Raw genomic sequence first — 24,661 nt, forward strand, 5'->3', positions numbered from 1 at the left:
GCACAATAACTTTTCCAGGCCACCATCCTGACTTTGTTTCATTGTACTCTGAAGGTGTAAAAGGTTTCCCAGCAGTTCTCCAACAAATAAGTAAAATTCTCAACTATTCCTGTGCATCTCAAGGGCAATCCAAACCAGGTAGTATGCTTTGCTGATAAGATACTCTGTTGAAATGTGTTTAAGTCCAGTTCTTGTCCTCTGTTGCAATGGAAATTTGAACCTTCAGGGTTTTAGCTTAAAACAAAAAAGGAGTGGGGGGGCAAGACCCAAGCTCAGTTCTGAATAAAAGGAAACATTTTGAATTTTGCTGACTAATTGTATTATAAAACAATTTTGGTTCTGTGGGGCTTTTTCTGTGCAAAAGTATTTCTGTCTTTGTTATAGTTGCTGTTTCTTTCTCTCTCTTTGTAGAGGTCTCGGATGAGAAAATAGGGAGTCATTTTCGATGCAGTATTGTAAACCTTCTGCAAGCTTGCTACCCTGCCTTGACTGAAGAAAGTATTACTAATGAAATAGTTTTATCACAAAATCTAGATCAAATCCTAAAAGCACTGACACATGTCGAACGTTCTGTGGGTGAGTTACTTGTGTGACCATGTAGATTGACAAATGGATCTAAACTTTTTTTTTTGCGTGTCCAAGCAACTCTAAATCTAGTCTTTGGCATATGCATAAGTATTTTTTTTTTTTTTTAAATCATAAAATTTACACTTTGCATTTATCTGTAATCCTTATATTCTGAGCACTTGTTTTCAGAGCTAAAATTGTGAACTTGACAGAGATGAAAGGAGAATATTAATGAGTACAGTTGAGGCTATTATTTATCCTATTTTTCTTCTGTCCTAACAAGGAGTTCTTACAGTGTGTTTTAACCTGACAGCTTATAGATAATTTGGTGTATCTTTACTGTTGCCTTTTTCTTTTATTTTCTTCCTTTTTGGCATTTAATACTTACTTGAATCTTAGATGTGTGTCTCTTCTCTTAAACCAGACTCTAAAGGCAGCCTGCTTGGCACCTTGGTGGAGCAGGCCTCTCTCAAACCTGCAGAGCTGGAGAAGCACGTGGTTTGGAATCAGTCGCAGCTCCTGCTGAGAACTATTGCCCAAATTGTCCAAATCACGCCAGAGAGCAACATGCAGACAAACTTTGTGAAAGCTTTCTTTGACTATATCACTAGACTGGCTGCTGTTTTATTACAAAGCCTGAATCCAGAGCTAGGTAAGAGATTTCTGCTGAAAGGTCTGAGCCTAGGTGAAGATACCCAGACACTGTAGTCTGGCCTGATTCTGGAAAGTAATTGTACAAAAATGGTTCCTTGCCAAATGTGCCTACTACCTGTGCATATTCACATCTTTTCATTTTGACTGATTATTGCACTGTTTTCAATTTTATTTCTTAACACCTAGGCCAATCACAGCTAAGATAAAAATAGCTGATGGCAGTAGGAAAATGAGAACTGAAATGTTAACTACTGCTCAGATTCTGTATTTCAGTTAGGCAAAACGAAGTCTTGACCTCCAAGTATTCTGATCTGTAAGGCAAGATTGATTCTTGCATCTGGTGGATCAGCACTTTTCAGCTCAGTTATAGACAACCAGTGCCCTGCTGCTCCACAGGGATAAGAAAAGAGTGTGTAGAAGGCTATGCAGAGATAACTAGGCAGATTTTTTTTTTCAGCTGATGATGGTGGTTCATGAAAAGAAAGGCACCATTGGCACATAAAGCTATCAGAAGAACAGAAAATTCAGTGTGCCAGGAGAAAACCCACTGGTCTAGGTTTTAAATTTGACGTTGAGCTGCTCTAGTGTAAAATACCACAGTACTGATTTCAGAGAATACCTTCCCAAGAAAAAAGGGCAAAGATCTGTTTTCAGACATGCTGGTTCAGCTCAGGTCACTACGATAACAACTGTAACTTTGTATGGACATGATTCAGTCCTTGTTGACTGACTGCCATAGCAAAAAAAAAAAAAAAAAAATATGCACAGTATTTGAGGGCAGAGTGAGTTTTGGGGAAATTTTGTTGTAGTGGAAGATAAAGGGAAAAGGTAAACTTATGAGAATCTGTTCAGAGTTACTCGACATAACTCAGTAGTGGGTACAAAAGCTTTTCAGCAATACTGGCCAGGGTTTTACTCCTTTTGTAGAAGTAGCTGAACATCTGTGAGTTCCCTCTGCCTTTTTTCACTTTGACTTGACAGTGCATGGACTCACTAATCTGCATCCAGAGACTCCTTAGAAACCAATATTGCATAATTTATGCCTCTCACCACAAATACATGTTTTGGTGAAAGTTTGAAATAGAGTTGGCTAAACTGTGAATCTAGATCTCGCTTAAAGGCCAAAGAGTCTCCACTGTACCTGATTTGGTAATAGGTCTGGTAAAATGTGACCTAGGGGTGCCAAGTTTAAGAGGCCTGTGGTAATTACAAATGTATTGCAGTTTACTCAGGATTTTACCACTGGTGTGAATGTGGACCTCTGTGAATTTAGTCAAAGAGGTTTCAGACTCAGGTTCTTAAAATTTGTGTTCATAAAATAAGACTTGTTTAGTATATTCTGTTAACATGTTTGTATTATCATAAATGTTCTGATTTTTCTTTTTTTAAGATACATCTGCAGAAGTGAAAGTGGCAAACCCTTTCATACTATTACAACAGAGTCCATCTCAGCTGCTCTCCCAGCTTGTGTTTGAGAAACAGGTTCATCCTGACAGGTTGGTACTTTAAAGATTATATACTTCTCTAGGTTATTTTGGTGTTGGTGACTTAAGACCTTAGCCAGGATTAAATTCTTCTCTGACTGCCTAGCATAGGTTGTATAGCCAGCTGTGTCCCACCAGCTAATCACTTAATGCTGCAAGGGTTGGGGTACAGGGAGGAGGTTAGTCAGTTGCTTCTCCATCAACTTGAAGAATTTTAATAACGAACAGTATGGCTCTGTATTTTTAACAGTTGCTGTCTGTTGTGAAGAGAGAGTGCATTTATGTGGATTTTTTTTTAACCGAATGTGTGACAGTTCAGAGCAGTGGACTTGCAACTTTGCAATGTAATAAGATACAATAGACCAGTAGAGCTTATAGAGATATAATAGATATAATAGACCAGCTTCTTACGAATACAGCAGTGGGTGGCCCTTGCCTAGTCCGTAAGTAAACTGGATAACCTAAGGTATTTCCATCACAAGTTACTAAATTAGGCTGGCATGGAAAGTGTCTGATTTGACAAAGAAGATCTTAAAAAGATGAGCACTAACTGTGAACTTTAGTATGGTACATTTAGGTAAAAGTGAATGTTTGAGGAATGGGTTCATTATCAATAAAAGAATGGCAGCATAAGCTCTGAATTACCAGTGTTGTGCTGTACGCATTTTTTTTCATACTGAGTAAACATAGGATATGTACTCTCCCCCAGTGAAGAATATTAGGGGGCTTGTTCTTATAAAGCTTTTGGAAGAGTTATGAAAATATGTAATTGTAAAGTACCTTTTATGTGTTCTGAGTAAGCTGTTTCTGTTTTCAATCCTGCAGGGTTTCATTTCTGTTGGCTAAAGAAGAGTTGAACTTGAATGTGCAGCAAGTTATTGTTAACTGTTGCTGTGAACCACTGTCATTGTGCAGTGCAAGGCGAAACAGCCAGGTGAAGTCTCTTCTGACAAACATCAACAGCTTAGCACATCAATGTGCCTGCCGCTGCCTGCCAGATGTTGAAGTACCTATTCTCCATTCTGCACTGACCTCTGAGGATATCTCCAGTCAGGCCCCATCCCCTGTGAATGACTTGAGCCAGCACACACTCACTGCCTCCTCCCTAGACTTCCTAAAGTCTCAGTCAAAGCTGATGGCCACAGTGGCATGTCTAAGTGCATCTAATACACAGAAAATTCCCAAATCGAGTTTATCTTGGATGGAATTTCGGGGCAAAAGGGAGGTGCCCTTAGGTTTGGAGCAAATTTCCAGGGAGTGTGAGACATTGTTAAAGGAGTTTCCAATATTGGAACGATTTCTTCTTGCTATGTTTGAGCCACTTCAGAATCAGCAAGAGGAAGGTAGCAGTTTGGCTACTGTCTTCTCTGGCAAGACATACATATCTCTGGTTCTCCTAGGACTGCATTCCACCACAGCTGTTAAGGTATTAATGGGAGTCTTTCAACAAGCTCTTGCTGCAAAGAACTGGGACAGAGCTCTGAAGGTCTTAGATCTGTACAGTCAAGACATGGAGGAGCTGGTTAGTGTGAAGGATGCTGTGCTGAGCTGTGCAACTGCTGAAGGTAAAAAAGATTGTTGGGCTTTTTTCTCTTCATTTTTCTTTGTGTGTGTTTTTTTTTTTGTTTTTTTTGTTTTTTTTTTGTTTTTTTTAGTGAAGAATACAGCCTGGATCGAGAGGTTAAACTGAAGTAGTGGTCCTTGGGCAAATGCAAAGACAGAAGCAGATCCCTTCCCTTCATTCTAAATTTGCTTTCTCTGATGGTGTAGTTTCAGTTTTGCAAATGTGCAAATCCTGACCAATTTAGCACAAGAACTGGAATGCATCTGTGGTGGTATTTTTATGTGGAGCGCTGAATACATGAGTAGACATTGATTATAGTACTGTTAATGGAGCATCTCTTACAGCAGTGTTATTGTCATACATGGATGATGTATCCTGTGAAATCAAGTGCCTTTTGGAGTTTAGAGATAGTAAATGTCCATGCTAACTTGGGTTACTTACTGTGAGAATCTGGTGCTTGGAATGAGTGTTGAATAGATTTTTCAGCACTGTACTGTTTCTTTTGGTAATGTAATCCAGTGAGGATGTGGATTCTTTTTATTTGCCGAGCTACAGAAACTGAGTTTCAAACTAATGCTTTGTTTCTTGCACAGATAAGGACGGTTGGCAGTACTTGTTCCCAGTGAAAAATGCAACATTGAGAAGTAGGTTGGCTCTGCGCTGTCTGGACAAATGGCCTCTTGATGCCTGTTTGGAAATCCTAGCGTACTGCATTTCTGATTTGGACATAGCTGATGAGCTGAAAGCCATTCTGCAGAACAGGAAGAAAGAGCTTCAGGTTTATCAGAAGGTATATAAAGTTATTCTTCAAGTAACCAGTGAGATGAAATAGGTAGCAGTGAGCAAACATGCTTCCCCTGTGAAAAAGTTGTAGCCTTTGGTTCTTTTTTCATTATAATAGCTTTTCAAGTGTTTCGTCCAAAACAATTCATGTGTTTTCAGTGCTGTAATATCCAATTAACATTCTGTTCCCACCGTTCATGACTCTTTTACTCTCATATTAGCATCCAGGTCTGCAAACATGAATAGACAAGCATTTGTATGAGGCTGCTTTTTTGCAAAATACTTGTTTTTCTATTCTGTACAAATGCTGGAGATCTCTCGAAGCTTTCTGTGGTGATTCATGCTTTTATAAGCTTGAGAGGTGCAGATATACGTAGGCATGATGTACAAGACTAGTGGTCCAATAAGTGTGTTTGTATTGTAGTCAGTTCTAACTGGAGGTTAGTGGAGATACCCAAGTTCAGTCAGACTACCTGCTTGGAGTTCAGCACAGACTGAAAAGCCAAACAGAGCAAAAAAGGAGTCATAAATCCCTGCTGAGCTGTCTGGTGGTGGTTCTGCTCACTGACAGCTCAGTTGTGTCTGTTAGTGTCAGCAATGCCTGCAGTGTACTTTTTCATCCGTAATTATTGCCATCTGGTGTTGTGGTTTAAGCCAAGGACATCTAGTCTTGCAAAAATTTTCCGTTATAAGTGTGTTTTGTATACTCGTACCTTTGAGAAAGTTGTGTGGTCAGTTTTGTAGGGCAAGTGCATTACAACATCCTAGAAAAGGGGTAGACATAAATATGGGTCTCCTTTTTGACTTTTTTCTTTGTATGAATGAAGCAGTTCTTGATGTGATCAGCTCAGCTGTTCCCTTAGACTTTATTGTTGTAGATAAAGCTTTTATAATTTGTGCTATCCTAATACTAACTTCCTTTCAGATTCTGAATGTGCAAAATGAACCATTATGGAATGACTGGCAGGAGCTGAAAAAAGCATGCACTGAGGACCCCCAGGCTGTCATGAATATAATTCTGAAGGCAAAGGTCAGGTATCTTGTTGTGAATTTTGTTGAATTGGAATGCATTAAACTTTGAATAGAAAAATTGATTGGAATAGCATCTGAAAATATTGATCAATGGAGAATACCTTGGGAGGAAGGATTGCTTTGCTTGGTTCTGTGCTTCAGAAACACACACAGGTCTGTGTTTAATGTCAAGATTTACATGTAGTTAATAATCTGTAAGATTAAGTTATAGATCTTACTCTGAGATACTTGTTCTTTTCTCTTAGAATGTTGAAGACTAATAGCATGGCATTTGGCATAATACAGGGTTATTATATAAGTACTAATACTGTAGATCTGGCTGGCTTTACTGTGAGATGAAAAGGTATTCTTAATGCAGGCAGTGAGTCTGTCAAACTTGACTATCATCATCTTCTTGTCAATGTAATTATTTACACTGACATTCTGTAGTCTAAACTACAGAATTTCTTGAGAAGTTGAGCAAAACTTTGGGAGAAACAGCTGTATCAGAGAGGGTAGAGTTTGTTCTTTTATTGTTTTATTTTTACATCTTTTTTATTCTTTAGGATTATGAGTTGTGTGAGGAATGGGGGCACTTGTATCCTGTCCCAAGGGAAGAGTTGATCAACCTTCACCGTGAGCACCTTCTTCACTTACTGGAGATAGGAGACATGGAAAAAGCATTGCAGGTAATAGCAAGACTCTTTCAGACTTGCATCTATAGATCAAATAAGTTGAGAAACATTTTCTTTGTTTTCTTCATGTGTATTTTCATGATCTTCTTGATTTCTTCCTTAAAAGATACTGTGTGCTTAGATATGCTTTCAGAATCCCTCTCTCCCCTGTTCCACTTAAGTGAAAATCCAGTTTGGCAATCTAGTTGTTGGAAACATCACTTACATGGAAATAAAAGGCCCATTATACTTGAAAAATTATAATGAAGCATTTCTGTGCTGCTTAAACAGAAGAACCAGAAGTGAAACTATTAAGAGGAATTGGTCAGTTGTGCTTCAGTTCCCAAATTAGTGAAGTGTGAATTCTTCCAGTTTTAATAATTACAAAGCTGTTGCTAATAACAGAGAGCATAAAATAAAGTGCAAGCTCTTTCAGACATAGCTTTGAAAGTACTCTGGAAGCAAAGGGAAGACTTCTGACCACTACACCTTCTGACCCATTCCTTCTTTAATTTTTTGCTTAATTTAATTTTCAAAATATTTTTATTAATAAATGGAGCAAATAGGCAATGAGTAGTCTATAAATGGATTCTCTAAATCATCCTTATATATGTAAGACACTTGTGCAAGTTACTTTGCTTGAGGCAATAATCTTTTGTGGACTGACAGTTCTAAAGGCTACTCCCCAGGAACATAGCAGGGATTCACTGTATTGTGTTTGCTTTTATAGCTTTTACAAAGGATTGAAGACCCTGGCATTTGCCTTGCCATCAGTGAACAGTCCCTTGACCAGCATCCGAACTTGGCAGCCTCTCACTTCTTGGCTGATTACCTCACAGCTCACTTCTATGCAAATCTGACAACAGCACGCCGTAATGAAATCCAGGCACTCTACATGGGATCAAAGGTGAGTAAAATTCCTGCATTGTGGGATTTATGGCAAAATATAATTATGTAAGTAATTTTATAATACATAATATATAAAGTCTGTACCTTTTATCAGAGCATTCTCACCGTATCAGGTCTAAGATCCTCAGTCTTGAGATCCAAAGCAAAGTTTAGAGATGGCTTAAAACTTCTCTCCTGCTTGTCCATCTTTGCAGTTCCTGTATTATGATGTGGTTGTAGCTCCCAGTGTGAACAGAGCAGTCTTGTGTTTGAGCTGTAGGGACTGGAGAAATGCATAGGCTAAAAGAGGGTAAGGGCAGAATAAAATAGAACTGTGGCATTTATCAGGACAGTTGCTGTCTTTGTCCCATGTGAAAAAGAAAGTATCCTCAAACTTACTCTCTGGGTCAGAAACACCAGGTGTCCTGCATATGCCTGCCTGTATGGTGGTCTTTGACACTTACAAGGCATGTTTTTGCCCAAGTGCCTTCCAGAGGTAGACAATATCACTGCTCTTTTTGGATGGTCATTGCCTTTTACAGAAGTTGTACAGGTTCTGTGCTCAGCCTGGGAATAGATGCATTCATTAACCAGTAGATTATCTTAGTCAAATGAAAATAAAATACAGTGCTTTTGGTAATGTCTGTTTTATTGTAGGAGTACAAATAACAGTTTGCTTCAGTATGTGCCACAACAGTATTTTGTCAGGCTTCCCGTTTCCTTACTTGTCACTTCTGAAGAGATAATTTAATTTGGGAAGTGTCCATATTAGCTGTCTGGCTTTGAGAAGAGAAGTAAGAGCAATTCTCCTAATGTTTCCTCAAGTGATGTAAGGATAATGATTGGGCTTACACTCTTTTATTATTTTATTAAGAGAATGCGCTCTACCTTACTATTTGTCACAGGCTCACAGAATGCTTTCCAATCTTCAACTTTGAAATGAGGTGATGTTCTATAGAATGGGAAAGTGGAAGCTGAGTAATTTCTGCAATCCACTCAATAATTCTGTGAGAGAAGTAGGAATAGGTCAGAGAAGTCCCACCTCCATTTTTTGGCCTCTCTGTGTTGTTCCATTCTCTTCATAAGCTACTGTGCTAGTTTCTTGTCTTTAGTTTTACAGAAACACAGATTTGAAGGTATATAATTTTAATAGGCTTTTTTCCTTGTGTCTCAGGTGCTGCTGACTCTGCCTGAGTTCTCCCGTGTTAACTACTTCCACCTGTCCTCCAGGCCACTGCTCATGCTGGAACAGCTTCTCATGAATATGAAGGTGGACTGGTTAGCTGTTGCTGTGCAGACACTGCACCAACTCTTAGCTGGGCAGGAAGTTGGTTTTACTGTAGAAGACATTGACGATTTGCTCTCCAAGTATGCAGAAAAAGCTCTCAACTTCCCCTTTTCATTAAAAGAAAAAAGATCAGGTGACTGCCTGTGAGAATGCTGTTTTTCACTTGGGAAAGAAGGGCCAATTTCCACCCAGAATAATTTCACCAACTGTGGCAAAACATTTTCAGATGTGTGCCTCCAGTCTCCCTCTAGCCCAGAAGGTTCTTAAAGTCTTAAAGCCCAAATGTTCTTTAAGTCTTTGCCTGTCTTGTAAATAGATATTCTCAAGGACCAACAGGTTCAGAAGTTTCTCATACTTTGCTCTGCTCCTTTTTGGGGTCTCTTTTCTTCTAAACTTTATTTCATTCCTGTTTAACACAAAGTCGCTGATGTCTTAAGGAGTTCTAAAACCTGCCCTCCTACCAGAGTCCTATTCCTTTTATCATATAAAAGATGTTTAAACCTGTAACTCTTTTTAACATTCTCAGCCTAGTTCACCTTTCTTCTTTGCTGGTCCTTTCTTGGCCATGTTGTCTGATTTTTCCTCTATTTGGTGTGCTCAGGGTTTTAGAACTGGAACAGCAGAGGGTGCTGCAGATCGAGTCTAGTGATTTTTTTTTTTTTTTTTTGCTGTATTAAAGTGCATGGTGTGTGTACCTATCTATTTCTACATACCTGTATGGGACCAACTTGCTTTATGCCAGTTCCAAATGCTGACTTCATTTCATGGTTTAAAGATGCAGCTCTTGCTATCAAAAAAGCAGCACTTACCTATCTTCTCATGCCAAATGACATAGTTTTGCAAGAATGTTCCTTCCACTGTGATGTGAAGCATTTAATATTTGCCATGAGCATCTTGCATCAACTGAGGCTTTTCACATCTGATATTTATTCTCTGCTTTATTATCCCTATGCATATCAGTAGGCTATAGCTTTGATAAGGATCCTTTTCTGTGTCTGAGATCATTGAATATATAGTTTTGCATTAACTGTTGTCGCCTAATTTTCATGAACACGTAGTAATTTGTAATTACATCGCTAGTCCTGTTTTGTTCTGTCATTCTTGCATACCCCTGTGAATGGATTCCTCTTATCTTTGTATAAACAGGTAGATGTATGGCCAGGATTGTTCTCCACATTTTTCTTTTTCCCCCTTCCCTTTGTTCTAGATTCTCTCATACGTATCCAGGAAAGCCTCAATCAAGTATTGGAGTCTGAAACGATGTCTAAATCGGGATCATCAGAGCTATCTCCTGTCAGCTTTACTGGTAAGGTTAAGTCATTGGTGCTGTTTTCTTTGAACCTTCTCATATTTGTTTTATCTCCAGTGTATGTCAGTCCTGCTGCTTAATAGTAACTTGGGCTGCATTTAATGCAGGTTAGTAGATCTCTGCAGTTGGGTGCTTTGGGTCCAATTAAAAGAAAACTTAAAAGGAAACAGGAAGTTTACAGCTCTGTTTTGAGTTTTGGTAGGCATCTACAATATGGAAAATCAGCACAAAGGCTTTCTGTTCCAGACAGCACAGAAAAACCCAAGCCTGAACAGGCCATAGCAAGGTAGACTACATCTGCAGTAGATTACCAGTGCTGCACATTAATCTTTCTGTGTCTTGACTTCTCAGTCTGGGTATATAGGCAGAGCTTGTCTGGAAGCCCATCATTGTGGTACTTCTCCCTGTTTTCCTATCCTTTGCTCAGGAACTTTTTTTATTTCTGGCTCTTAACTTTTTGGCTTTACAACAGAAATCTCATTTGTTGTATTTTTTCATAATTCTTTTGGTCTTTGAATTTATTTTTAATAGGATCCCTCTTGTGACCTGAGGGAGTGTGACCTTGTATTGTCTGAGAGGCTCCACTCACAGTCCTCAAACACAGATAAATAGAAACAAAAATAATTTAAGCCAAAACAACTGAATAATGCTTATGGCTTAAAATCAATCACTTCTATAGGTTCCATTCAGCTTCTAATGCAAGAAATGCAGTCTTTGGAGGATATATGTTGTGAGAGATGCACAGTGTGTGCTCTCAGGGAATGACTAGCAAAGGATATCTTCCAACCATCAAGGCTGTTGGTTCTCAGCAACTGGTGTCCTGAACTAAAGCTGCACAGCAGCATCCTGATCTGCAGTTTAGGTTACCTGAACCATTCTCTGTTTCTGTATCCTGAACTGAATACCCTTGCTCTGTCTACATGAAGCAACAGCAGTGTCTTTGGTTTGGTCTGTGTAGCTCATCTTCTCCTAATAGTCACCTTAATGCTTGTCTGTTGTTACAAAACTTGAATGCATTGTCCTCTAATGTTCCTTTGCAATCCAGTATTTACTTGTATGAGCATCAGTTAGCTTTATGGAATGGAGAAGCTTTTTTTTCTTTTTTTAGTTTAGCATTTGTATGCACAGAAGGTGGCTTGCACGGCTGCAGTGACATGTTGAAGTTTATAATTAGCCTGTAGTGTAGCTGGCTCACAGCATATAAACTAAAAGCCAGTATAATACTGTAAACTTGATTCAATGAGTATTTCACTGGCAAGGTCAGGAGACCCCAAAAGACAAAGGTTTAAACTTCTGCCTCTGGCAACTGATTTCTGCACATGAGATTGTAAAGGGCACCAGAACAGGGAAGGATATGCTGTTGCTAGCCATACCACGCTTTTCCTGCGATTAAAAAAAGTCCCAGTCTTCATGAATGTGAACACTGGGTATCTTTAAGATCATGTTTTATGCTATATAACTCTTTGGTATCCATATACTGGGGTATATGTATGTGTATATGTATATATGTGTGTATATATATATATAGACATATACATATACTGAGGTATTTATTTCTTCCTCATCTAAGTGTCTCTATATGATAAAAGAACAGATGTTGACAAGTTGGTTTATGCCTCTCTAATGATTGTGGTCAAGGCCTATTAGTAAGTATGTACTATTGTCTATCAGTATTGAAATGCTATAAGTTTATAATCTTACAGTTTTATCTTAAAGTATATATGTTCCTTAAGCAATGTTATTTTGCCATGCCTGGTTGAAGGTAATGCTAATCATCTTGTGAGATAGAAAGATCTTACAGCCTCAGTAAATATGTAGTGTTTTCTGCTATTCAACAATGCATTAAAGAGCTTAAATCTCATCTGTGTTTTTATTGCCCTGGCTCTTTTTAAGGTGTCACCATATCTGCAAGTCCCAGAGACAGAATTCTGCAGCACAATTTGTGCCCTCAAGAATTTGTGCCTCCTGAGAAGCCACCACCAAAGCAGCAATGGATACCTGATGACACTGAAACGATATGTATGGTTTGCAAAGCTGAACGTTTCACTATGGTAAGGAGCAAAAATTAAGTACAGACATGTGACCTTAATACAAAAATTTGCTCATAGCCTGTCCTAACGGACACTAGCTACTTCAGAAAGTTTGTCTTCATCAGTGTAGGCCTGACAAGATTGCCAGTCCTTTGATATTTAACCATTACTTTCTGTTCAGTGAGTTGAGGAGACTAGCAACAGCTAGCACCTCAGAATCCTGAGCCACAATAGGAAATCTTATTGTCAGAGAGGAGAAAACTATAAGATCTAAATAATGTATAATAATAGCAGTATTAATGTTTCAGAAAGCTGTCTAGTTGACTGTCCTGGCAAGAAATATTGTGAGCATCATATTCGGAAGAAAATGTATACGTGTTGTTGGTTACACTTTGCTAAGACCTGTTGATGCATTGACTACTTGAGCAACTGCATTGGTGCTGTAAGGGAGAAGAATAATTTTAAGTTTTGCAGCTGTTTTGGCAGTCTGTTATCTTCTGTTGCTTAGAGTACTGTTTTCCAAAGTATCTGTTGATTTTTAATTTGGAAATTACTAAGATGGTGTCAGAAAGACAGTCTACAGCTTTTAACTTTTCCAAGAGCTGACCTAACTAGCACAGTGGTCAAAACTGGGACAATTTAAAAATGGAAAGCCGAAGACAGCAGTAAAGGTGTTTTAAATACCTGCCTCTGACTTTTGGGTTTGGTTTCTTTGGGGTTTTTTTATTTGCCAAGCCCTCTCCGGGAAGAAAATGTGACAGTGAGAGTCCATCACTGTATAGTTCTGAAAAGCCTTACCATGCTCGCTGTTTCTTCTCTTCAAAAGGAGTATGTTTACTTGGGACCGGAGGCAGACATTGGAGAGGACTTTAGTAAATTCTTTCTGTTGCTCATCCATGACCTCTTTTGCCTAGTTTAACAGGCGCCATCACTGCAGGCGCTGTGGCAGGCTGGTGTGCAGCTCTTGCTCCACCAAGAAAATGGCAGTAGAAGCTTGCAGAGAAAATCTGTCTCGTGTATGCGATCAGTGCTATAGCTACTACAACAAAGAACATCTGCCTGGCTTGGTAAAAGACACAAGCATGTAAGTCCTTCCATTATAGTTCTTCTCAATTTCATGTACGCAGCAGAATATATGAATGAAATGAGAGAGAAATGAGCATTTGGGTTTATCTGGAAAATAATAACATCACTTTAGTAAGTTACTTTAACTTTTTGGCCTCCAGCGGCTGGAGTTTTCAGGTTTGATAGGTGTAGGGATGTTCATTATGATTCAGCTAACTTTTCACGTTAGAAAGAACAATGGGGAGCCAGGCAACAAAATCTTTAATTCTTTACGCATCAATTGATCATTAACCTGAGAATTGAATGCTTTGATGCAAAACACACTCAATACAAAGTACTACAGTGTGACAGATTTTCTTGCAGTTTACTTGGCTCCTGGATTAACATCACATGTTGACTAGCTGTGTTGAAAATATCACTGGTTAATGTTATTCCATAATCCCTTGATTATGACTTCTTGAACCCTTGCAGATTCAAATACAAGTTCATTATTAGATAGGCTTTGAAACTGCCTTTAGTAAAAGGAACAGCTGTGATGACAGATTTTCATTATGTGGTTGTTTTAAGCTGTAATTCATTGTGTGTATGTTAAGCCAGCTGGTGAAAAATGCAGCTGAAAAGAGTGACTTACTCTCTGTGATCCTGTCAAGCCTGCTGATCCTGCTGTCTGGGTCACAGAGTGTAAAACTCTGTTTCAGTTGCACTTTCAGCTGCATTTCCTCTTTTCCTAGCAAGCCTGCAGATAGCAGTATTCCACTATGGCAGTACTGGCAGGCTCGCTGTGAAAAGATCAGTACTGTGCAGATCTGAGAAGGAACCTCTGAAAAAAATCAGTCACCTCTAGTTAAACCAGTTTGCATCAGAATGGTTACTTACTTTGCCAGATTAGGTCAGCAGAGCCTACAGGACAAGGGGTAACAGGTTAAAACTTAAACAGGGGAAGTTTAAATTGGATATAAGGAGGAAATTCTTTACTGTTAGGGTGGTGAGACACTGGAATCGGTTGCCCAGGGAGGTTGTGAGTGCTCCATCCCTGGCGGTGTTCAAGGCCAGGTTGGATGAAGCCTTGTGTGGGATGGTTTAGTGTGAGGTGTCCTTGCCCATGGCAGGGGGGTTGGAACTAGATGATCTTGAGGTCCTTTCCAACCCTAACTATTCTATGATTCTATGAATGCCATTTGTCATGTTTTTATTGTTTAAGTTTCTGGGTTTGTATATCAAAACTAATTAAATCTGAAAGACAGCAATCTGGATGCCAAAACCTTCCTTTTTCTTCTGAAATATTGGTACTGGGAAGCTCTTGTTCTTGGTGTCTGCTTTTTTTACGATGTGTGCAACAGTACTGTTCCTAATGAAGGTTTTAAGAACTAATTACTTAGTGTAGTTGAAATGCAACAGTGCAGAGGAAGGGTATTTCCAGATACTAGGGGTTAGGGGCAGGGCAGTGAGTCAGGGCAGGGAGGGAGAGAGGTTAGATTTTTACACGACAGTGTTCTGAGAAGGCTAGTCATATTCATGTCTCTTTTAAAACTGTTTTCCTCAGTGTGCTGGAGTAGGCATAATGTTTTTTTCTGTCATTTTATTACAGCAGAAAAGAAGATCAGGACCAAGTAGAAGGTAAGGAGTGGGGTAACATTAAACTTCAGTTTATATATTTTTTTAAAGTGCCTGATGAGCAACAGAGTTAGAGATACGAAGCTGGAGACAGAGATCATAGAATCACAGAATCATAGAACGGTTTGGGTTGGAAAGGACCTTAAGTTCATTTAGTTCCAACCCCCCTGCCATGGGCAGGGACACATCAGACTAGATCATGTTGCCCAAGGTTCTGTATAGCCTGGCCTTGAACACTGCCCGGGGTAGGAACATAGGAGATAGGAAGGTAATGCATCTAGTTGCAGCTAAAGGGTGATAAAAACCTCAGTTACAGAATACCAGTAATGTTCTTTATATGAGCAGGCTGAAACTGAGCATTCCAAACTTCTGTGAACAGAAATCGAGATTTAGGAGAAATGTCTGAGCCAATATTGAATGTGCTGAATGGGGATTAAAGGAAGGAACTGAAAAACAACAGTTGGAGAATGCACTTTACATACTACAAACAGCCAGTGAGAGGCTGTGGTGTGAGTAGGAATTAACCCACTACAGAGCTGTGCTGAGTGATCCTCTTTTTACAAACCATGATAGTGCAACTCAGTACCACTGCAGTGTGCTGTGGGGTTTGATACCCCATGCTGGCTGGGGGTAGCATAGGATGAGGCCCCTCTCATGGGTCTGGTGGTATCCTGAGTTCCCTCTCCTTTGTTGGTTGTGTGAGTATGGACTAATAATTTCACTTCAGTGCCTCAATTTCCACATCCATTCAGGAAAAATAATAAAATTTAGTTAACATTTTCTTTGCCATTTTTCTGTAGAAACTATTTACTGTTTGTTTTCAGTCTGGTGTTTGAGATGATTCTGCAAAATTTTCGTACACTGACATGAAATTCTGGCAGAAATTCCATAGTTATTGGAAGTGCTTATAGCAGTAATGTGAAATATAGTGCTAAATATGCATTTGTGCTACAAAGCAAATAAGTATTTTTCCTTACTTGTTCCTTTTTAATTATGATGGGCTGTTTGAGTTGGGTTTTTTTTTTTCTGCTGTTGACAGAAGTTTGCTTTACTGCTACCTTTGTTACAAGACTGAAACAGCTGAAATGCGGCTTCTGTGCTGCTGCTTCTGGTTAGATCTTTCTGCCTGCAGCATTGCTGTGCATCACTGGGCCTATATGATTCATTCAGTAGGAGTGAATATGAACAGTATCAAAATCCTCAGATTTAAGAGGGAAAGTATTTTATTCTGCTTTTCCGATTTTTCTGATGACACTGTGAAGCAGGTGTATCGAATGTTTCCAAGCCTGCTTTATTCTAGTTATTCCAGTTTCCAGTTAAATTTAAAGCCAGCATTTTATTTTTTGTTGTTTACCCTACAGTTTTAGAGTTATTCAAGACCCTGACAGTCCTTCTGTGAAATCTAGAACAGTGAATTTTGAGACTTTTTAAGTTTTTTCCAAGAAGAAGGAAGAGTTGATCAGGGGAAGAGTAGCAAATTAGCATTATTCTCAATGTCTTAGCATTGTGATATTGGCCATTGTTTTTCTGCCAGGAACCACAATCAAACTCAAGCATCAGAGAGCTTGTGCATTCTCAGCTGCACTCAAATGACAGACAATATTTGATTTGTAGCTATTCTGTGTTATAATAATTACAAAATAATATGTGTTATATAATTTCAAAACACAAATTTCCTTAGTTTGAAGGAAAGAAAAAGACTTTTCACAAAAATTAAATTTCTTGAATCATTTGGTCAAAATTGTCTTCAATACTATTTTATGGAGAAAAAAAAAAACAGAAGGGGTTAACTCATTTTCTCACAATCTTTTGTCTTAAAGCTGCTAGACCACATGTTGAAATAACCCAGATTCTGAAAAGACGATATAGGCAGTGAAATCAGTGTACTTTTTCTTTTATAGCTGGTTCTTCAGTTTCCCTTTTTAGCTGTAACCCACAGCTCTCAAATTTCTACTTCCCTCCTGCTCAGAAATATTTAATAACTTGCCTGAGGGAAGGGTAAAGAGGGAAGGTTGCTGTGCTTGATGTCCTGTAGGATAAGGGTTGGATAATCATTTGAAGGTACATTACTGGAGCCAGTTTTTCATGACAGGGTATTGGTAACAGTGAGAATGAGTTTAAGTACAATTTGGCAGCCTTCTGAGGAATGGAAATGTTTCTGTAATCTGCATGCTGGACATCTGATACTGGCAGAAAATGGTGCAGTGAGAGGACTACATGATTGTTTTACAAGAGTGTAGAAATACTCTGCATTATGTGTCTTTAGCCAGTCTCATTGTATGATGATTCTACCTGGGAATGGGGTGGGGGTTGGCTGTAGAAACTTCTAATAATGACTATTCCACAGTGATGCGAATACCCAAAGCAACTGAGCTTGAATGGATTTTTTCCCTGAATGAAGAGGAGAATGAAATTGTACGCAGTGAATTTTATTATGAACAGGTGAGGTCTGGAGAAAGTTGAATATAAGCACTTTGCTTGTGAACTACCTCAGCACCCATGTTTATCTGTCTTTCCTTGAATTGTCAGGCTCCCAGCTCTTCCTTGTGTATTGCCATCCTTAGCCTGCACAGTGACAGCATAGTTTGTGGCCACCAGCTGATAGAGCACTGCTGCAAGTTGTCCCAAGGGCTCACTAACCCTGAGGTGGATGCTGGTCTGCTTATGGATATCATGAAACAATTGCTTTTCAGTGCCAAAATGATGTTTGTAAAAGCTGGAAGGAGCCAGGACCTAGCTCTCTGTGACAGGTGATTTATCAGATGTTCACTAGAGTGTATTGAGGTATTGTCAAGACCATTATCCTTTTTACTGAGGAGTTGGAGGGTGGGAGGCTTGTTTTGTTATTGTACTATGGATGTTTTAAACAAGAAGAGGAGTTAATAATTTAAGAATAATGTAAGAGGTAAAATAGTAGAAATTCAAGTAATATGACTACACAATATTTACTGAGGAAAATTATCAGAGTAGGTAGAAGCAATCCACAAAAACTGGGATAAATATTTTACTTCTGATATTTTATGTCTGCTTTCAATTTTTATTTGAATATAGGATTTTAAACCTGTGCATCTTGAGAATGAGCATTTTGCACTTCCCTCAGGTTGTGTCCTACAGAGCTTGAGGTGGTGGGTGTAATATATACATTTCACACATGCTAGTTTGATTTGGTAACACAGTTGGTGTCTGCAATCAGCCTCTGCCAGTATTCTACTGAATATGGCAATAACAAAAAAAAAAGTAAAAAATAGTCTGAATAGGATAGTGTGATGGATAGAGAGCTGCTATACTGGTGACTAGGAACTGCTGCTTTAAGAGTTGTCTTTGACATAAAGTTCTTTCAGTGTATGATGATAGTGACAGCATATGTATTTGCTTAATCTCTTTGTTTTCTCCTAGCTACATCAGCAAAGTGGATGTGTTGAATATTTTGGTTGCTGCTGCCTACCATCCAATACCATCTTTGGATCAGATTCTCCTCCCTGCAGCAGTAACAAGATTAAGAAATCAGCTTCTGGAAGCAGAGTACTATCAACTAGCTATAGAGGTAATGACAGTGGAGGGATGTCAGTGTTAATAATGCTTCTTTAGTGGCTCTCATTTTTCTCCCTCTTGAGTTCAGACGGATATGATGTGTGAAATGGACAATATCTAAATATAAAACATCTAAAGAGTTGCAAAATGGGATTAAGCTTTTAAACAAGGAAGAAATTATTTCATGAGCACTGGAAAAAAAATACTGAGTCTTCCACTGTGGAGCAGGCTGCTGAAAGGAAGGGTAGGGACCTTGTTTCCCAGGACAATTAAAACTGGAATTCAGTAACTGCAAGGAAGTCATTAAATAGAGGAATCTTGCATCCAGTAGAAGGGCTGAGGCAATAGTAAGGCACCTTGCCCAAGCGTTTACTTTGAAATCGGCGACGGTAGCAAATCTGTCTGTTGGAGTTCATCTTGTGTTCCTATCATCTTCTGTTTTCCTCCTGCTCCTAGGATTTTGTAAGCCTCTGTTTTATTGCTTTGCACTTTGTTAAACACAGGATTATGATACTGCAAACTGGATTAGGATTTGTAAGGGGTAATAAACAGTAGGAATAGATGACCTATTTGAATACAAACAGTTCATGCTTAAAGGGTGCTGGTCCACTAAAGAAAACCAGGAATAAATCTGATCAGCAGAGTTACCTGAAATAAAAAATTAGCTGGCAGTTCATGAAGCATCTTCTGTTGCTTTTTTTTTCTTAAGCTACAAACCTGATGAATTCTGCTCTGTAAAAATCTGCTTTAGAAAAGCAGATGTAAAAATGTCCTGAGTTTTAAAAATGCTGAACTGAAATTTCCTGTATAAATCATTGCCTCAATTTGTACAATAGAAAGTACTTCTACATTTGGAGATCACAGGTGTTTTGGTAGTTGGTATTTTGTGCCAGTAATATAGAGATAACCAGCACGGGTTTTCTCATGTTTTGGTCAGGTTTTAATGGGACATGCTCTGGGGACTTAAAGGTCACAATCGCAGACTGTGTGATAAGCCAGTTTTACTGTTTTCTGGTACTGCTGGTACTGTTTTGCAATAATAACAAACAATTTTTAATTTAGGTTTCTACAAAATCTGGGTTGGATCCAGGTGGAGCATGGCATGCCTGGGGCATGGCTTGCCTTAAAGCCGGAAATTTAAGTTCAGCCAGAGAGAAGTTTAACCGATGTTTAAAACCACCTATGGATCTAAACCAGCTAAACCATGGTTCAAGGCTGGTCCAGGATGTGATACAGTACCTGGAGTCCACAGTGAAGCCCATACTCATTGCGGTAAGAGTCTTTCTGTTCTGTCTGCTCTGAAGAGCTACACCAAAGCCAAGTGATGTTTAATACACATCTTAAAACAATGCATATCAGGTGTGTTATGTTTTTGTCCTTCTTTTGTCATGACTACAGATTGCAGACTGAGTATTGTTGATAAATATTTTGGCTGTTTCTTCACAGTGAATTGGTGGCTGAGAATCAGATCATGCTTGGTGGAGGGGAAAGAAGCTGCGTGGTTAATGTGTTATTACTACAATCTTGTGGAAAATAAACTCAATTCCAAAAATATGTTGTGATACTGTGGTGATGCCATTTTTGTACTGAAACTGACAGCTTTGCAGGAATTCAGGGGAGAAATTACAAATGCTTTCCAACTGTTCTTAAACACTGTTTATTATGTGTTTTGGAATTAGTTCTGGAAGTTCTAATTAGGTACCAAAAATTACTTTTAGTACTAAGTAACTGCAGAATCATAATTATGAAAGACCTCTTAGTAGTATGTATTTTAGGAGAATAAAAAAGCCTGGTTGAACTATTTATTGAAGTAGCTGTTGACAGTGGAATCGTGTTTAAATAAGCCTCCTGTCTGTCCCATACCTAGCTAGCCATGCTAGGTACAGCAACACACAGTACCTCTGTTTGTAGCAGAGTTCCAATCTAGTGTTTATAAAAAGCATTTACGGGATTTTTTGCCCTTCTAAAGCAATACCTATTTTTAAAACAACAGAATGCTTCAAGGCCAAGTGACAAGATCTAACTGAAAAGAAAGTTTTACTCATTAACTATCATTGATTCTGTGCTTTAATGGCAGGATGATGATTACTTTGCCACGTTGAGGGATCTTGAAGCAACACTGAGAACGAGAAGTCTGTCTCTGGAGATGATGTGTGAGGGGAAGATTCAGCACAACAGCTACTATCAAGAGTGCTTGTTCTATTTACATAGTTATGGCACTAATCTGGCAATAATAAGCTTTTACATGAGGCATGACTGTATGAGAGAAGCACTGCTTCACTTGTTAAATAAGGTGGGTAATCTGATTTGCCATCACCTATATTGAAATTTGAAAAGTAGCTAAGAGGGTTTGAAGGCCAGTCTAAGACAGTAATGAGCACCATGCAGCATTCTGGGTGGTTCTCTGCACAGGAGTTTCCGGAGGTCCTAAATGTTACATGCACTATCCAGGGACTGGCAAGAATTCAGTGACAGGAAAAATTATCTTTGGTCTGAACATCTTATGTTTAATCTCTCTCTCAGTGGCTTCTACAGAGGAGCAAGTGTTTGCTTTGTTTGGGGTTTATTGTGAGATTTTTTTAATAGAGGTACACATCAGCAGTTCTTGGTCTTTTGGTCTTTTTTTCTGCAAAGCTGAAAACCTGGGATTATTGTCATACAGTTCAGAAAAGAGGAGGAAAACTCTGAATTCCAGCATGCTGATAACACTAAACCTTTCACTCTGTCACAGTGGTTCTGCCTCTCAGTATTGTTTGTTGAATCAGACACCAACGTCTGCACTTCTGTAACCAGTAGGAATACAAGGGAATAGACAGTCATGTCCCAGAGGACAGGAATCTAAGGAAGCCAAAAAGTGGTTTCCAGTTCTCCCTTAAGAAAACTGCATAATATAGAAGGGCTTAAGAATCTCTGGAGACAACAGTTCCGTTACAATTAAACCTAGAAATTATTCCAACAAGGTTCTCATTAATTAAGCATGCTTCTTCTGGACAAGGAGACTGGTAGTGATCATGCAAACTAGACAGGAAGATCTGCTACCTTAAAGCAGTCAGGTACTAGGCTTCTGAAGAAACATTTTGTGGTTGGATGTCTGGAAGCATTTTATGCACACAAGATTTGTAGCTTGTATCTTATGCTTAGATTTAAAAAAAAAAAAAAAAACAACAACCCATATTATGGCCTGCATAAACATTTTAAAGACATGTTGTGACACATGCTTCTTTCCATAGTAACCGCAGTGTGAGCCTGCATTTGTGAGACCATAGTAAATATCTCGTCAGCTCAGTACTTGTGAGGTTTCATCTGAACTGCCCAATTCTGGGTTCCCTAGTACAAACTAGACATTGTCAGAGTGGAGGCAAATCTAATGGGGGGCCACCAAAGCGGCTAGGGGCCTGAGGCACATGATATCTGAGGAGAGTGATAGAGCTAGTTTTTTCCAGCTTGAAGAAGGAAGGGCAAAAGAAGACCTTTGTGCTGTTCTCAGCTTCCAAGTGGGTGATTGTACAGAAGATAGATCCAGGCTTATCTCAGATGTGCACAGTAAAAGGGTAAGACATAGTAAAAGGGTAACAGACAGAAGGCTACTAAATTGCCATATTATCATGCGCAGAACTTGACAGGCCCAGAGCAGCATGACCTAACTTGGAAGCCATTCTTTGAGTGGGGGGTTTGAACAAAATGACCTCTGGAGATCCCTGCCAAACTGAAATTATTTAGTACTTTTATGATCTCTGTCATTTATCACTGCTTTATGTTATGCAAGGAAAATCAACAAGCCACCAGTGGCTTTGCTTTTGGGCTATGTTTCTGATGCGTAGGAATCCCCGTCAGAAGTGTTCATTGAAGGGATCTTCATTCCAAGTTATGAAAGTGGAAAACTGCATATGTTGGAGAACTTGCTGGAAACCATTGATCCAGGGTTGGAGAGCTGGGGAGTCTACTTGATTGCAGCCTGCAAATACTTGCAGAGAAAGAACTACTACCATATTCTGTATGAACTGCAACAGTTCATGAAGGTAAGATGAGGGTCAGTGCCATCTCTTTCAGTGAAATGTTGGATACTGTCAGACTTCGTTATTAACTTTGGTGTAAATCTGCATGATGGACAGGTATATTTTTGCTGCTTTCCAATGCTAAGAAATGGGAAGGAAGGGCTGAGCCTGACTGAAGCCTGTCTGCTATGTGTTTGTCATGGATCTGGCACATTGCAGTAGCTTTAACTGCTGTTTTAATGAAAACAGGACATTGCCTGCTTTGTTTGAGCACTTAACTACAGACAGCAATTAGTGAAGGTGGTGTACTTTGGTCCACCTTAGTGTTCAGTATATTCCTTCTAGGATCATGTTCGTGCTGCCATGACCTGCATTAGATTTTTCACTCATGGAGCAAAGTCTTACACTGAACTGGGAGGCAAACAGACATGGCTTCTAAAGATCAAGGACCATCTCAAAGTCTATCTGCAGGAGGTCTCAAGAAATGCAGGAAGGAAAAAAATGGCATGCACATTTCGGAAGAAAATGTCTGCTACAGATGTGTCAAGGTATCAATAAACAAGAAGCTAAGTCACATTAAAGGGGAAATTCAGGCTTTTGTGGGGGTTTTTAGGACATGAATTTTTTTATTTAGGGGGGTGTTGGTTTTTGTTTGTTTTTTGTTTTAGTGTTTGTGTTTAAGTTGGATTTAGCCAACACATGCTAGCTGTGCTTGACCCAAATCTGACTTTTATGTAGTTGCAGTTACAGGATTCCTGTTACCTTTTCCTCCAACAACCCAGGAGATGAGCAATTGTTTCTACTAAAAACATCAGTCTGTGCATCATCTACCTTCCTTTAATTAAAAAAAAACAAAACAAAAAACCCAAAAAACCCCAAAACCCAAACAAACCCTCCTCAATGCAAGCAGTCTCTTGGTGCTTAGCTGCTTACCAGGGTTAACTCACAACATTCAACCATGCACAATTTATAGGTGCCAGACATAACTAAATCCCTGTATTCAAAACTTGAAGTGTAAATTTAGCCAGATATCTCTTGTACTTGGGGATTTGTACCCTGTTTTTCTTAGGGGCTTGTTTGTTTCCTTTTTTTTAGGCTAGACACTAACTTAAAGGTGGGGGAAGTGTGCATGATGAGGTGGAAAAGAGGGAGTAGATACTTATTTGGAATCCAGATTCTCTGGCTTCCTTTGAAATAATATGAACAAGTGCTCAGCTTGTGGTGCATGATAAGTGCACAGATCTGAAAGGAGCTCAGTGCTGCAGCCTTGGCTGCACTAAAGACAAAGTCAAAAAGTATCTAAAATAATAATTCCTTGGGAAGATGTCTGATTTTGAAATGTGTTCAAGAAAGGGAAGGTGTCAGTTATTATTTGTGTGAACTTACTTCTATGTCAAAATAAATTCTGAATTTTTCCTCTGTCTTAGGCACATCAATACAGTTGATCTGCAGATGGAAGTAACAAAGTTCCTGCATAGATGTGAGAGCTCAGGAACCTCTCAAATGACAGGTTCCTCCTTGCCCACACTCTTTGGAAACAATAACATGAAAATGGATGTTGCTTGCAAGGTACTTCCTGCTGTTTCAAACACAGCTCTATTTTTCATCAACAATACTAACTTGATATACACAGTGAAACACTGGAGCAGCCTTTCGGTTTTTCATGAGTAGGTTACTTGTTAATGTATGCAACTTGTTAATGTATGCATTTATGAAAAATTCAATGTTTTCCTCAAAGTAGCAGAGAACATGTGAGAACTTGGAGCTACTCTCCTCAAAGTTCAAATTTTCAGAGGCAGATGATCCCAAATACTAATAGTAACATGCCTTTTGATTATGCAACCTACTGTGTTTTGAAGCAAGGCAAATACTGCTGTTTATTCTAACCCTTAACTTCATCTTGGCTCCATCTGTAACTTTCCCAGTGTCCCACAGGAAATCACTGTGTGACAGTAGACCCTATATTTGCTCTACTTATTGGGGTGGTGCTGTTCTCTGAAGTATTGCATTGACTTTTGTCCTCTGCCTTGGGCAGAATCTGGAAATGCATTATTATTTAACTGTATAATGAAAAAGGAGTGTGCATACCCAAAATTGTCTCTGCCTCTCTTTTCAGGTCATGTTGGAAGGCAAGAACATTGAAGAAGGTTTTGGGATTGCATTTAGAGTCCTTCAGGTATGGAAAAACTTGATAAAACAAGCAC

General features: G+C 39.0%; 1 protein-coding gene across 3 annotated transcripts in view; it reads left to right on the plus strand.

Annotated features, from left to right (window-relative positions):
- Positions 1 to 24,661, plus strand: part of ZFYVE26 (zinc finger FYVE-type containing 26) — a 50,098-nt gene that overhangs the window by 20,195 nt on the left and 5,242 nt on the right. For 2 of the 3 annotated variants that reach the window (XM_065686709.1, XM_065686710.1), the window contains exons 17-39: positions 19 to 138; positions 412 to 576; positions 992 to 1,219; positions 2,612 to 2,717; positions 3,531 to 4,270; positions 4,863 to 5,059; positions 5,978 to 6,082; positions 6,630 to 6,752; positions 7,468 to 7,644; positions 8,800 to 9,046; positions 10,121 to 10,219; positions 12,116 to 12,273; positions 13,167 to 13,336; positions 14,906 to 14,934; positions 17,279 to 17,373; positions 17,461 to 17,681; positions 18,328 to 18,475; positions 19,525 to 19,734; positions 20,540 to 20,755; positions 22,284 to 22,481; positions 22,803 to 23,005; positions 23,885 to 24,026; positions 24,574 to 24,633. In XM_065686709.1, the coding sequence (XP_065542781.1) occupies positions 19 to 138; positions 412 to 576; positions 992 to 1,219; positions 2,612 to 2,717; positions 3,531 to 4,270; positions 4,863 to 5,059; positions 5,978 to 6,082; positions 6,630 to 6,752; positions 7,468 to 7,644; positions 8,800 to 9,046; positions 10,121 to 10,219; positions 12,116 to 12,273; positions 13,167 to 13,336; positions 14,906 to 14,934; positions 17,279 to 17,373; positions 17,461 to 17,681; positions 18,328 to 18,475; positions 19,525 to 19,734; positions 20,540 to 20,755; positions 22,284 to 22,481; positions 22,803 to 23,005; positions 23,885 to 24,026; positions 24,574 to 24,633 (4,157 nt within the window). The remainder of the gene's footprint in view (positions 1 to 18; positions 139 to 411; positions 577 to 991; positions 1,220 to 2,611; positions 2,718 to 3,530; positions 4,271 to 4,862; positions 5,060 to 5,977; positions 6,083 to 6,629; positions 6,753 to 7,467; positions 7,645 to 8,799; positions 9,047 to 10,120; positions 10,220 to 12,115; positions 12,274 to 13,166; positions 13,337 to 14,905; positions 14,935 to 17,278; positions 17,374 to 17,460; positions 17,682 to 18,327; positions 18,476 to 19,524; positions 19,735 to 20,539; positions 20,756 to 22,283; positions 22,482 to 22,802; positions 23,006 to 23,884; positions 24,027 to 24,573; positions 24,634 to 24,661) is intronic. The other variant, XM_065686711.1, reaches the window with a different exon arrangement.

This window comes from Lathamus discolor, chromosome 6 (assembly GCF_037157495.1).
Source record: "Lathamus discolor isolate bLatDis1 chromosome 6, bLatDis1.hap1, whole genome shotgun sequence".
Classification (NCBI taxonomy): Eukaryota; Metazoa; Chordata; class Aves; order Psittaciformes; family Psittacidae; genus Lathamus; species Lathamus discolor.